Source organism: Prunus persica, chromosome G7, assembly GCF_000346465.2.
Source record: "Prunus persica cultivar Lovell chromosome G7, Prunus_persica_NCBIv2, whole genome shotgun sequence".
NCBI classification, from domain to species: domain Eukaryota; kingdom Viridiplantae; phylum Streptophyta; class Magnoliopsida; order Rosales; family Rosaceae; genus Prunus; species Prunus persica.
The window spans coordinates 264459-279684 of NC_034015.1; the positions used below are offsets into that span (position 1 = coordinate 264459).

Genomic DNA, 15226 nt, shown 5'->3' on the forward strand with positions numbered 1-15226 from the left:
AAGGGTCGCTGGTACCCATCATTTATTTTGAAATTCTAACCACCCCCGGTATCGTTGGTGGGAATGTAATGGTTAGGCCTGGGATAAGCTTTTACACAAACAGAAGGGTATAAAGGTCGGGAGGTGCCGAAGACTGTGACGGGTTACCAAAGGTGATCTGTGACTGGCCCACAGAGCTACGTTTGGAATTGAAGTATTCGACCGGTTTCCATTTTCCAAAACAATCTGGCTTATCTCCAGCAACGTGTTCTTTACCCATTTTCCACTCAATTTTGAGAAACCATTGAACCTCTAAAGAAGAATGAAGTCTATGAAAGCAGCGAGCAGTCCGACTCAATCACAAATGAGTTAAAGAATGTGAAAACATATATGGCAGAGTATCCAGATTTTCATATCACTTTCGATAAAGATCTGTGGAATATTTGAAAAGTTGTGATTGAGGACAAGCCTAACTCCTTCATCTCTAATGTGAAAACTATATTATTTTTCACTACATAGCAGTGGTTACGAAGAAGAAGAAGAAAATGTACCCTTCAACATTTTTGGAGGGTTAGTGCCGCCGGACAGATAGGTGTTTAAGTTCCTGCTTCGTTTCCCAATTTTGAAGCATCATTGGAAGCCATCCTTTCTTTTGAAATTCTAACCACCCTGGATATCTTTGGTTGGAGTGTAATAGTTGGGCATGAGATAAGCTTTTACCCGAATAGAAGGGTATAAGGGGTCGGGAGGTGCCGAAGGTGGTCTGTGACTGGCCCACAAAGCTACATTTGGAGTTGAAATATTCGACCAGTTCCCATTTTTCAAAACGATCTGGCTTATCTCCAGCAACTTGTTTTTTACCCACTTTTCACTCAATTTTGAGAAACTATCGAACCTCTGATCCCTATCAGCACACAACACATATCACTCCAAATGAATGAAATTCATATTTGGCATGAGAAATATAATGTTTTTAACAGAGCATTACACGAAATTATAAGACAGTCAAATTCCTATCCTCCATTTGAACGATGCGAGGCATTTTCGATATCTCTACTTCCTATTCTTCTCGGAGAAGAAGAGAGAGAGTCCCCCAGTTTCTCTAAAGAAGAATGAAGGCTCCGAAAACAGCGAGTCGTCCTACTCAATCGCAAATGAGTTGAAGAAGGTGAAAGCATATATGGCAAAGTATCCAGATTTTCCTATCACTTTCGATAGAGATCTGTGGAATATCCGAAAAGTTATGATTGAGGACAAGCCTAACTTCTTCATCTCCAATGTGAAAACTATATTGTTTTTCATCGACATAGTAGTCGTTACAAAGAAGAAGAAGAAAATGGACAAAATGTTTAAAAAACATATTTAGTCTTTTCTTTTATGTCCGTGAGTCTCTATTATTATGTAAGAGTTTCTATATTATTATAACATCAAATTTATCTTTATCTGGGGTTTATGTATGGTTTTTTCTTTTATATCTGTCTGTGAGTCTCTGTGTGTTTATGTTGCATGCATGTGTCTGCAACTTATGGGTATTGTATTGATAAATATTATCATCATCCTAACTTTCTCTTGTGGTTTTATATTGCGTGCTGATATGGATAATAGGTTCAATGGTTTCTCGAAATTGAGTGGAAAGTTGGTAAGGAACACGTTGCTGAAGATAAGTCAGATCATTTTGAAACAGCAGCCACATGACTTCATCACTAAGACCCTTGCATCTTAAGGCAGACTAGAAGGAATGGATGTAGGTCAGGAGGTCTTCATTACCCGTGTGGAAGGCGATGCGAAGTGGCTGAACATTTTTTTCCTTCCGATAGTTGAGGATACTCTTGCTGAAGGGACCAGGGTGTGGCTTGGTCCAAATGGGATGATGGTTGTATTACTGCTCATCCTCGAGACAGAAAATCTTCTCAAATAAAAGTCACATGGCCAGATTGGTATGAGGAAAGGTGTCGGATACTGAAGATTTGTGGTGTTGGGGGAGTGATGGTGGATAAGTTTCCCATTCTCCAAAAGCGTCGGAATGGTAAGGCTCCCAATCCTCAGGGTGATAAGGTTCCCAATCTACAGAATCACCAACCTCCTGGGTGGGGTGATGGGTGGGCTTCGACAGAAGGCCAAGGTGATCGACTCGTGGGTCTTCGAGATCTATAGGAATCGGGGTGGGCTTCTACTAGAGGTCCGAGATGTGATCCCTACAGTCTTTGTAAATATTGGTTGGGCCATGAGATTGGTTCCTGGGTGGGGAAATTTGGAGAGGTCGTGACTTGGTTGCATCAGGATGAAGGTGGCCTTTACCTTTGTCAGACCTAGGCTGCGTTGGAGTGCTATGAAGGGAGATGGCCAGCTGGCTCGGCAAGTTGTGCTTGATACCCTGGGTGATGTCATGCTGAGGGAGTTGGTGGTGAGTATTCTCCTAGTTATGCTTGAAGATTCGGCACTCATGCTCCAACTCAACATTTTTTTATAGAGGTGGTTGTAAATCTCCGTCATTTTAGCAACGTTAGCATGAAGTCGCTCCACTTCAGGCTGGAGATGCATGTTAGTCGAAGGTTTCCTTCTGGAGGACTCCACATGAAGGGTGTGCCGCTGAGTGTCAAGGCTAGTATCACTCGGCATTTCGGAGTGTGATGGGCGAAAGTGGGGACGAGGTCGAATAGGCGAAGGAGCTAGTAGAATTAGTAGATGCATGAGATTTAGGAGTCTTTTGTCACAAATGATGTCAAACTATTAACGCCCAAAATCGGGTGTCAACTTAGATGGAAAGAGTGTTGAGTCTTCAACAGGACAAAGGGGGTTGTGGACCTTCAACAAAGAGAGGCATTCGGTCACAAAGAGATATTACATAAGAAAGAGGGAAGAAGCGATCATCAAGCTTTAAGTACTGGTGTGGTACCTGCCGAAGGCTCTCCGATGCTTAAGTCAACAAATATGGGATATACGGTAATTTTGGTAGAGTAACAATAAAGGTGAAAAGTAATTACCCTTTTTTACTTGGGCACTATTCTTTTTTCATGGAGAAGTGAAAGTGAGAATTTGCACAAAATTTCGATGTGGGACTTTGTGCAAGTTCTCATGGTGGCGACACATGTCTAAGGCTTAAGTTATGTAACTAAGAGCTTCGGCAATCACCTTCGGCAGGTAATTGTTACATCAAAGGAAGGTGTCTTTGATAACTGAGGTCACTAATACCTAGGGATTCCCATAAGTGCCCTACCTTCAGCAGGCTATGGGTCTGTTCGAGCACTGGTCCTCTAGTACCAAATGTGCTTGGTTGATTATGGTATAAACAGCTGAGCTCGATATCCAAAAGATTGATAGGGATCTGAGGAATGAGAGGGACACATCAATCAGCTTGAACCAAGAGAAAGAGAGGCTGACAACGGAGGTGGCCAGATAAAAGCAACACTTGGATAGCTTTGAGGATATTATGAGTGTGTTAGACTGACTGGGAGAAGAGAATAACATGGGAACATTGATGCTAGAGTCCTTGATGCTAGAGTCCTAAGAGATATGCTGACGGCTATAAGTTATGTAACATGTCTTGCATTGCATGTTCTTTTGCTCTATCTCTGTTTCTCAGGATGTTTCAAGGTTAAGATTCTCTTAGAAACCCATCGCATGGGTTGAATGTGGTATCTTCATGGAAGGTTTTACTTCATGAAGAGAGGGAAAGAGAACAATACCTTGATATTTGGGAAATACGATGTTGTCGCTTTATACCCAGTTAGTTTCCGAGGTTGTGGTACCCGCAGTAAGGATTGCTGACATCAACATCTAGCAGGCCAAGGACCTTGAACCCATGCTTCGCTTTTTGGAGTCTTGGGAGAAATTGCTACCCTTTTCTGTCCTTCATGCCATACTAGATACATTAGTCTTTCCCAAATTAAAGGACGCAGTTGTCTTGTGGGAACCTCACCCGGACACTGTTCCCATCCATGTGTGGGTGCTTCAATGGCTACCATTCTTGGGATACAAGTTGGAGGAATTGTATCACACAATACGTTTCAAGTTCAATAATGTTCTCGATGCATGACACCCTAGTTATGCCTTTGCCTATAGCATACTCTCACCGTGGAAGAAGGTGTTTGATTCAACACTACCCCAAAAAAAAAAAAAACATTAGTGACATTTTTATAGCAACAAAATAGTTTTGGTGACATTTGAATGGGTGGTCAATGACTTTGGTTACTAGTCACCATTATTTGTGACTAATTATCTCACACTTTAAATAATTGGTGACTATTGATTTAAATATAATAAATGTAAACCAAGTGACACATGAATAGTAATTTGTTAAATATAATATTTGAGGATAATCTTCCTTGAAAATAGTAATCCAATTAAATATGTATAGAACACATTAAAAAGGAAATACGTATAAAAAAAGAATTAAATATTACAATGGTTAACCATTAAAGTAACCCATTTTCTTTAAAGTGTGAGATTACTTGATCCGGTTGAATTTTTAAAGGGCTTGCTTTTGACAACCCAAAACAACCCAGCAACCCCTTTTCTTTTGAAAGCTCTTCTCTCTCAAAACAACCCAGCAACCCTTTTTTCTTTTTAGATCCGGTGGTTTTCACCCCGATCCCTTCATTTTTTTGGTGATCTCCTTGCTATTGACAGAGTTTGTTATCTCCCTAGTTTTTCTAGCACGTTTCTTTGGCTCTGGGCGGTCCTTTTAGATTAAATCTCAAATCTGAGATGTTATATCTCAGATCTGAGAGCTAGAGTAGGGCTTAATACAGTCATGGCTTTCCTTGTATTTTGTTTTATGTATAAGCTTTTTTGTTTTCTACTTTTAATTAAATACATGCATTAAGATACGAAGGCTTCTTATTCCACAACATCTGCAGGGGCGGTGGAATTGCTAGAGGCGCCTCTATTCCCAAGTCCATTTAAATTTATTCTATTTTATTAATATACTCTTTGTAATTCGCCTTTTTCTATTTCTGAGTTGTAAAGATGTTTTATCTGGGTTTCTCTTCCCTACATTGGTGGGTTAGGGTTATTCATTTAGATGAGTACAAGATTTCTATTTTCTTAGATTTTATTTTATTTTGATCTGCCCTTGTCTCTTTCTTTCCCTATTTGAACTATGCCCGTGTTCTACCTCAAACCTCTTCTTGAACTACGATCTGTGAACTACTATTAGTTCACTACAAACAATGATCAGATCCCTTCACCATAGACAAATGAACGGTTGATGCTACCAACTACAAAAGAAGAGGGTGAGGTTGTAATTCCTTAAGCTTGGATATCTACTAACTTCTAGTATTTGAGACTCTTTTCTTTCTTTCTTTGTCATTTGGATTTACTTACAGGGATGGTGGACACTTCAATTGCAGGAATGGAGGACACTTCAATTGCAGGAATGGAGGACACTTCAGTTGCATCATTTGTTTGTATGGTCGGATCAGAGGAGTGCTTGGATTAGAAAGTACCAGCTATAGGTCTTCTTAGGCATGTATGTATTATTGTTTGTATAGGACTGTACAAATTTTTTATTCATTAGGAAAATATTGTACTACTTAATTACCACTATGTATCAATTGAATATTTATATTTAATTAAATAATAATATTAGTGGCCTCTTTTACACATGAAGTGCATACCAAGGAATTATTATTATTATCTTATCAGAAAAAAAAAAAAGGAATTACTGTTATTATGCCATTAAAGTATATCAAAAGGAAATTGTAATTATTTAAAACATATATAATTCAGAAAATTATTAAACTAATTAAAGATGAAAATAATAATAAAATAAGTGTAAAGGTAACTGAAAAGTCAACATTTTGTTTGTCACTTTCTTTATTAATGGTGACAAAGGCCAATATTAACGGTCACAAATCTCACCAACTCAAAATTTGTAGTTGCGTCGTTACTAAAGCTTTTAGTTACCAATAAAGGTGACCAATGCTTTCAAAAGTCACGAAAAAAAAGGTGACTATTGCTGATTTTTTTTGTAGTGCAGCCAGTTAGGAAAAGGTTATGCATAGATTTATAGGAGTCAAGTTGCAACTTGTCCTACAAGACTTCCAAGTGAACCCTGTAGATCAAAGACTTGATCACTTTAATTAGGTGAAGAGTTGGGCTTCTACTATTCCAATTCATCTAATGGTAGATATGATGTAGGAGTTTTTTTTTTCAGCAAGTGGTTACAGGTTTTGTATTACTGGTTATGTTTGAACCCGAACTTTGAAGAGGTTCTGAATTTGTATAAAGGTTGGAAAAAATCTTTCCTGAGGAGCTTCTTACAAATGAAATTATCCAATATCAGCTTAATTGTGGTCTTGACATGATGAATCTGCCTGTTGAGGGTATGGAGGTGGTTCAACCTGGTTTGAAAGAGAATATTAGCTAACTTGGGGTGCTTGAGCAAGGCAATTTGAGGCATAACAGAAAGCAGCAACAGCACAAGCAAACTTGAGTGGCACTGCTCACATTGATGGGATTGATAATGAGATGAGCTTGAAAGATGTTATTGAAGCCTATGGGCAACAACATGGTTTGCTATTTAGGCCTAAACTTGGGCAGATGCATAATGGTCACCAAATATATAGCTTTGGTAATGTAAGCATAATAGTCGACTCTCTAAATCAAAAGGTTTATGTCCAAACAAAGGAAATCTGGTCTCTTGTATCCCTTGAAAGGTTGCTTGACATGCAAAATAGTTCTCTTACAAGAAGACGCTAAGATTTAGAAAGGCCTTTGAAGAGTTGAAGGGATGTGAGATGACTCTGTGCTGAGAATGAAGCTAGTGGATTAAGTTTTATGTGCAGTAGGCGTTGGTCATGGATCGAGAACTTCAAAGATTAGCTTGTTGCCGGAATATCTATTGTACGGATTGATACTGCAAACTCTTAAGTTTTTCATTCATTGGCTTAGTTTTGCATTTGAATTTTCTTCAGTAACTAGGTTGTATCAATACATCTTGTTGCTATACACATTTTCAAATTTTGTTGGATATCTTAAGCATTACCCCTCCCCCATTCCGGTCTTACTGTCGTTTAATTTACACCCCCATTGAGCTGAGAAGGGAAGGCACCGTATTGTCCATTCTGTTCTGGTAGCCTATATGTTGCTACTACACCTAACCCGGAGCTTCTAGGGTTCCTCCTATTAAAATAGTATCAGGTAGACTGATACAAGTGATTGTGATTTTCTTACACTTGCTTCTTGTAAATCTTGAGAGAATGAATATTCAAAATTCACTACTAAAATTACATCAAGGAACAGCTTATTGTCTGGACTTAGTATGGTTGAATTGGAATCCGAAGTATCAGTTTCTTTGGGGATTTGCTCTACTTGTTTTATTTCAGGAACAACATCCAATTTCTTTCATTAAAGCTAGTGAGGTAGAAATTCAGCTAGTGAAGAGTTATGTTCCCCAGGAATTAAGTTATATGAGATTGCTTTACCAATCTTTTAGTTTCTGTTGACGAAAAGGTTTGCCAGTGTAGGATTTCTCACTATGGACGTATGCAGAGAACTGATGCAGATGGTTATTCACTTCTTTTCCTCTTCTTATCAACTCTGAAAAGATGTATGGTGTGCATAGGGAATCCCATGAAAATAGCCTCATCTTCTCATATGCAAATTTATGTAGGAAGTGATCATCTTCAATACGGTCTGAAATGACAGCTTTTACTTCATTTTAATTGATCTAAAGAAAAAGAAAACATAACTACCACAATCCAATTAGAGCCACAACCCAGCCTACCCTTTTCCAAGCTTGCAGTTTGTAATAGCTCCCTATTCTACTGTATATTATTGGTTATAACCAAATTACTTTATTTTAATTATAAAATTTGAGGTTGAGATTAGTTCATGCTCTTCATATCTTATTTTTGTGTCACCTCGCTTCCTAGTCTTCATCCTCATAATTTTTTTTTCCTCTGGCTTCTTCTTCCTTTTTCCTTAGAATTTTATGACAAAAGGGAAATGGTGTTTGGGTGCGGATTTACAATTGTTTGGTGAATTACTTGGAGTTTTTGGGTGCAGGTTCACAATCATTTGGGTTGGTGGTTTGTAAAAAATTTATGTTTGAATGTTCGTTTTGCTTTAGCATTCCACTGTCACTGATCCAACTTGACCATTCTTTCTTAAAATCAAGACCAATGGCGGACCTATTAAGACGCAAGGAGGTGCTGCACCTCTCCTCGCCTGAAAATCCATAAGAGGTGCTGCATATTTCACCTCTGCTCAGCTTTGTTTATGGGTGCTGCCGTGTGCTTCTTTGTTTTTTTTTTTGTTTTTTTAATTTTAAAAACCTGGCCAAAACGACGTCGTTTTGGACCAGGCTTAAAAAAATAAATAGAAACCTGCTGCCATTTCGTGGGCTTTTAATAGGGCCTTCATAATTCCTTATTTAAATGAGATTGAGAGTTCTCTTTATTTAATTAAACTTTAATAGGAATGCAAATATAATAAGACATTTTCATGATATGAAATCTCATCGACAATAATTGTAGGTTAATTGTAATGTTATTTTTTTCAATTAATTATGAATAATATTAGTATTGTTTAAATTATAAGGATATTTAATTGTCTATCCTTTTTTTTCTTTTTTTTGTGTGTGGAGCTTTTAGCCTTTAAAAATTGCACATTCACTCAAAAATTCCTAGGTCAGCTAGTGATAAAGACCAGCATATTTATCGAGAAGCCAACATAATCACTAGTAGTCTCGCTCATTTAGGACATAAGTATCTAGAACCTTGTATTTGGTTTGACAGTTTCCCTTTTCATGTTTACCAAAAAATACTGTTTAAGATGTATAGTAAGATATATATGCCGAAGATTTTCGTTATAATTTTTTTTTATTAAACAAAAAGAAGCAGTGTTTAAGGCGAAAAACTTTCATATCTCTTGCCTTCTCTCTCCATCTCTCTTCTCTGTTATTCATATGATGTTATGATGCAAATAAGAAGGGAACAATGCAACAAGAGTAAGTTATTTTTGAAAAAGGAATAGCAATGGGGTCTTCTCCTCATAATGATATTGACATAGTTGCCTTCCTTTGGTGTGAGACATTAAAGATAAGAGAGGTTAAAATTGCGCCGTATCTAGTTATTATATGTAGTTAATTGTGCCATCATTTCGCTAAAATAAATTTATATACCAAAAAGAGAAAACACCAATCGACATTTGTTTAGTGTCAATCACTTTCCGTGTGGCCACTGCCAGTGAAAAAAGTGTCGTCACTTTATTATCAATACCAAAATAAAATTAAAGAATTTACAAAACATATTAATGATGTTTTTCTTTCTCTCAGATAAAAATCTAAAAGACAAAAAGGGCAGCAAAAGATTCTAAACCGCGCATGCATTAATTATGGAGTGCTGCGTTTGGTTCTCATTTAAAAAAAAAACCAACAAAAAAACATTTCCAACTTCATTATTAAAAACAAAACTGAGGAAAAAACAAAAAGCAGTGTTTCCCAATCTCAAAATTCGATCGCATCTCATGCATTGTCGCAGTGACCGACCATGTAAAGTGAAAAAGGCCATGTCTTCACCTTCACGATCGGCCATGGGAGAAATGACGACAATACCCTAGATGGCTAACGTTGGGGATCGCCCTTTTGGCCTTTGGGTTGGGCATTGTAATTTGATTTGTAATGGGAAAGGAAATGGAAATAAAACGTGGGTTGTCGGGCGGAGTCAGAGGGAAGTGGGCCACGTCATCACCGACTTATAATTTAATATAATTTCTATTCTTTCTCAGGAGTTTCTGGAAACCTACCGACCTGTGCAGCTGTGCTGTGAGTTGAGTGAGCTTGTTTTTCTCCCTTTTTTGTTCATAATTATTAGATTTTACTTACGTGTCAATCAAATATCAAAACAGCAACAGAACCGGTAAATATTTCGAAATTGAGAAACTAAAGTTTTAAATAAATAAAAAACAGCTGTGTTTGGTGCTTGTGTTTCAAAAGGTAACTTTCCAGATCAGAATAGAATCATAATTCAGAAAGAAAAAAAGCAACCCAAAGACACTTGGCAACTCACTATTTATTATTCCATCCCACGCTTTTTTACCTTGTTATTATAAATTTAATAATGAATTGAAAGCTTAAATAACAAATTTATTCCTTTGTAGTTTAGTGGTTTGAAGTATTTATTTTTTTAAATAAAATTTTAAATTTGAGTTTTAATATCCTTATAGTGTGTGAGTTTAGTATTGCTATCGCCCCTATTGAGAATATTTACTTTTTTAAGCAAAGTTTTGAATTCAAATTTTATCATCTGTATAATGTGTATGAATTTAATATTATTATTGTCACTCTCAATAACAAAGATACTAAACAAATTAATAATAATAATGAATTGAAATTCAGCTGTGTTTGGTGCCCAGATATTATTGTAGATACAGAGACAGAGAGAGCTCTTTTCAAAAATCAAACTGCGTGTCAAAATCAAATTGTAGCCGTTAGGCTTAAATCAGCGGCTCCTCCTCCTCAAATTTTCTCTCTCTTTTTTGGAGAATTGAGAACTGAGACAGACAGCACAGCACCCACAAATTGGGTTTTGGGTTACTTTTGTCCTTGTTTGTCGTTAAGCATTTGGATTTTGTGTTCCCATCTGCGAAACTTTCATTATCGTTTACAAAGTCTCCCATTTTTACTCTGCTGGGTTTTCATATTGCTCTGTTTTTCTCTGCTCCAATAAAAGCACAACACATTGCTGCTGTTGCTGTTGCTGCTGCTAATCGTTTTGGTGGAATATAACGTCGATCTCACCGTTGTCGACTGGTAAGAGTCGGTGGCTCGGTGGTGGGTGCCCTTTGGCGGTCACGATTAAACGTGCGGTAGCTTTATACTCTTCACAAAAGTTATTTGTTATTTATATCTCATTTCTCTTCAGCTTTCATTTGTTAGGGGAATTTTTAATTTTTCATATTAAATATTGAATTGGATTAGATTGGATTGGATTTGGGTTCTCTTTCTCTCACTTTCTCCATCTCCACTTTCGTGGTCGTGGAGATAAATAAAGGAAATAAGATAACTGGAATTTCGCCGATTCTCCCAACCCACCTGCAACCTTTTTCCCTCTTTTTTCTCTTCAGTTACCCAAAAAGAAGCTACCTTCTTATTTTTTCTTTTTTTATAAAAACTTTCTCTTTCTACTAACATCATAGTAAGTAAACCCTTTTGCTCCCTTCCTTTGTTTTTTTTTATATAAAACCCAGTATTTTCCCGGGAACTTGATTCATTTTCCTAGGAAAAGAAAGACAGGCAGGCAGTGGAAACATGGAAGGGGTATGGTTTCCCAAGTGGGTCATGCTTTTGGTTGTGTTCGGTTGCTTGTGTCTCTCTGGTTGTGTTGTTGAAGGTCTTGGTGTGAATTGGGGAACCATGGCAACCCATAAGTTGCCGCCTGAGACAGTGGTTCAGATGTTGAAGGACAATGGGATTCAGAAGGTGAAGCTTTTCGATGCAGATGAGTCTACTATGAGTGCCTTGGCTGGCAGTGGTCTTGAGGTCATGGTTGCCATACCTAATGACCAGCTTGCTGTCATGGCCACCTATAAACGGGCCAAAGAATGGGTCCGCAGGAATGTTACCCGCTACAATTTCAATGGAGGAGTTAACATCAAGTATGTCAAGCTTCCATTTCTCAAATTTTTGAACTTTTTAAAATCATGATGATTTTGATTCTTGTTACTGCTCTTTGCTATGATTTCTGATAGCATTTTATTTGTTTTGTTTGTTTTACTTCTTTGAGTGCCTATTCATGACGTTGTATAACTGCCCTACAGATTTTTTCTTTTCTATTCTAGATGTTTTATAACAGCACGACAATGAATTCATAGTAAGTTTAAGCAGTTAAAGCTACTTTGAAATTGCGTATTGGTTCAATTTTGATTCCTGAAACTGCTGATACAGAGGAGTTATGTGCATTGAATCTTCTGTCTTTTAATTTTCTTCTCATAAGTTTTTTCTTCTTCTGTTCTTTTTTCTCTAGAAATCCTATTGGGTATGTAGTCAGTTTATTCTATTCATCTCTCTGTTTCAGTCCAGTTCTTTGTCTGCTATATAAAGTTGCTGAGAAACAGAGCAGTAAGATCAACACACACCAATCATAAGAAAAGAAATTAATTAAGAAAATAAAGATATCCAAACTTTTTGACATACTATTAGTTGCATTTTTTTATGTACACCTCACATTTGCCTAATTATGTAAAGAAGAGATCTGTTTGTAGTACTGGACCACCAATTTGATTTTTAATATTTCTGTATTTTTAGAAGAGCTGAAAGAGAAATGACATCAACCTAAATTAGTTTATGTTAGAGTTAAAAAGGGTTCCTTTTGTTTTTTTTTCTTTCTGTGTAATGCAAAACCTGACAATCTTTGGAGTCTATTGACTCCACCAACTGCTGGAATGGAACAAGAACTTTGCCTATTCGCAAATGTGTCAAAAGATTTCATTTTTGTCTTACTATTTCTGCTACTTCTGCATAGGTATGTAGCAGTTGGTAATGAGCCTTTCCTCACATCCTACAATGGTTCATTCCTGAATGTCACGTTCCCAGCACTTCAGAACATTCAAAATGCCCTTAATGAAGCTGGAGTTGGAGATTCGATAAAGGCTACTGTGCCCTTAAATGCAGATGTTTATAACTCACCAGATAGCAACCCTGTTCCATCTGCAGGAAGGTTCCGGAGTGATATCAGTCCACTGATGATCGCTATTGTCCAGTTCTTGGCCAAAAATAAGGCGCCTTTTACTATAAACATCTACCCTTTCCTGAGTCTATATGGCAATGATGACTTCCCATTTAACTATGCCTTCTTTGATGGGGATACCAATCCCATTGTTGATGCCACCACTGGGATTCAATACACCAATGTCTTCGATGCTAATTTTGATACCTTGGTCTCCTCCTTGAAAGCAGAGGGATTTGGGGATATGACCATTGTGGTAGGAGAGGTGGGATGGCCGACAGACGGGGACAAGAATGCCAATGCAGGTAATGCTTACAGATTTTATAATGGGCTTCTACCAAAACTTGGAACCAACAGAGGCACCCCACTGCGACCTGGATATATCGAAGTTTACTTGTTTGGACTGATTGATGAGGATGCAAAGAGCATTGCTCCAGGAAGTTTTGAGCGTCATTGGGGAATTTTCAGTTATGATGGACAGCCCAAATTCCTTGTCGATCTTTCTGGCCAGAGTCAAAACAAGTTACTAGTGCCTGCGAAGAATGTGCAATATCTTTCTAAAAAGTGGTGTATGTTTAACCCAAACGCCAAAGATGTGACCAAACTGGCAGATAATATAAATTATGCTTGCACCTATGCAGATTGCACAGCACTGGAATATGGTTCTTCTTGCAACAATTTGGACGCCAATGGCAATGCTTCGTATGCATTTAATATGTACTACCAGGTTCAGAACCAGGATGATCTGTCCTGTAACTTCGAAGGTTTGGCTACGTTGACAACGCAGAACATTTCACAGGGGAATTGCAATTTCATCATTCAGATTGCAACTTCATCTACATTTTCTCTAAGACCCTCATTGGTAGGCTTACTACTAATGTCACTGTCAGCTTTGATGTTGCTATAGATTTTTGTAGATAGCTCAGATGTACTATTGTAATCCATTTTTTTCTTTCGGCTTCATGGATTCTGTGGCCTTCTGGGATTATTTTAGTTTTACAGATTAATTTAATAAAATTTCACAGGATTTTCTATTATCGTATAAAAGCTTTAACTTCTGTGTGCACGTGCCTTATATATTTTCATATCAGAATGCTATCAAATCACATCTTTGAAGAAGTATATGTGGCCTCTGTTTGTGAACTCAACTTAGTGATCCGCGAGATTGCAGGTAGATGCTTTCCTGGCCATTGCAAGGCCCTTGCAGAAACGGGTTACTGAGCAAGGCACTTTCTTAGAGGATCCACAGTGGGGGGTTTAAATTCGGGGGTGTAAAGTCATTTTTACATCCTCTTTACACCTCCGAGGGGTTGTAAATACGTTTTTTGCTCCAATGGGAAAATATGTAAATTTAAGATGTATAATTGTTTTGTTTGTTTTAATTCGTTTTTGTGTTAAATTTGTATTTTATGTTTACTTTATAAAATTAATTTTTTTGTATTAGATTAATTTTAATTTTTCAAACAAATAGACCTAAAAATATTTAAATTTGGAGAAGATATGATTTCATCCAAAAACATTTGGGGAGCATGAAAACCACAAATGAGCAAACAACATGTGATTTTTTTTTTCTAGCAATTACTGTAGCCGCGGGTCCCAACCTTTTATGCTAACTTTTTTTCATTTTTCTTCTCTCTTCTCGGGTGGGTCCCGCCTGCAATAGATGTAAATGTACATTTTATTTTACATCTCCATGGTAGTGATGTATATTTACAACCCTTTACATCTCCCCATTGAAGATGATTCCGGTGATAAGGGGGTGTATATTTAACATACACCCCCATATACACCCTCCTATTGTGGATGCTCTTAGGTTGTAACTCTGGGCTTCCGACCAAAACAAAAAGTTGCAACTAGAGGCTTCACCAAATTTTTATCAATTTTAGCTTTTACCAAGTTATTAAGCCGAAATAACAAACTTTCTTATTTCTTTTGCCTTCATTGTACTCCAGTTTAAGTGTGAAGTAAGGGCCTCAACCTAAGCAAAGTACCCTAAACAAAGTCCAAACTAAAAAACCCCAACCTAAGCAAAGTACCCTAAACAAAGTCCAAAAAAATACCCCAACCTAAGTAAAGTTAAAATATTCCTTTCCAAATATAACAAAGTAAAGTATAATTCAAATTACATCTCAACCGTGAACTTTATGATCTCTAAGGAATGCCATCACATACTCATACCTATGTGCACCATCATTTAATGACTTGAACACACGCAGTTTTGCTAGATCAGCAAATAAAGTGAGGAGATTTGATCTAAAATAGAAAGCCCCATCTTTTTTAGCTCATCTCCTGCAATGACCATCATCTTCTTTGTGCTCCTTTAGGCTGTGAACTAACATTTGCGCTTTGGCATTACAGTGCTACATCATACTCTCAAATGCATTAGCAATTGGATTTTCACATGTAAGTCCATAAAGTTTGACTCGATTCATATTTTGGTCCTTCAATTTCCAAAATCGTTCCCGTAGTCCTTCAACTTCACTTTTTTTTAGGGTAAATTAATCAAATGGTCCTCAAACTTATACCCGATTTATATTTTGGTCCCTCAATTAAATTATTCGCTTTTATGTCATTGA

The 15226-nt window shown here is 37.2% G+C and overlaps 1 protein-coding gene and 1 pseudogene across 1 annotated transcript; both read left to right on the top strand.

Moving 5' to 3' along the window:
• Positions 1966–6681, top strand: LOC18771360 (annotated as a pseudogene).
• LOC18770990 (glucan endo-1,3-beta-glucosidase 8) lies at positions 10420–13692 on the top strand. The gene is made up of 2 exons (XM_007204282.2): positions 10420–11580; positions 12447–13692. The coding sequence occupies exons 1-2, from the start codon at positions 11234–11236 to the stop codon at positions 13555–13557; spliced, it is 1458 nt and encodes a 485-aa protein (XP_007204344.2). The 5' UTR covers positions 10420–11233; the 3' UTR covers positions 13558–13692.

Excerpts from the sequence above, each read along its gene's own strand:
- LOC18770990 (XM_007204282.2), top strand. The coding sequence starts at position 11,234 with ATGGAAGGGGTATGGTTTCCCAAGTGGGTCATGCTTTTGGTTGTGTTC. Across the intron at positions 11,581-12,446 it reads AATGGAGGAGTTAACATCAA|GTATGTAGCAGTTGGTAATG; the intron begins GTATGTCAAGCT and ends ACTTCTGCATAG.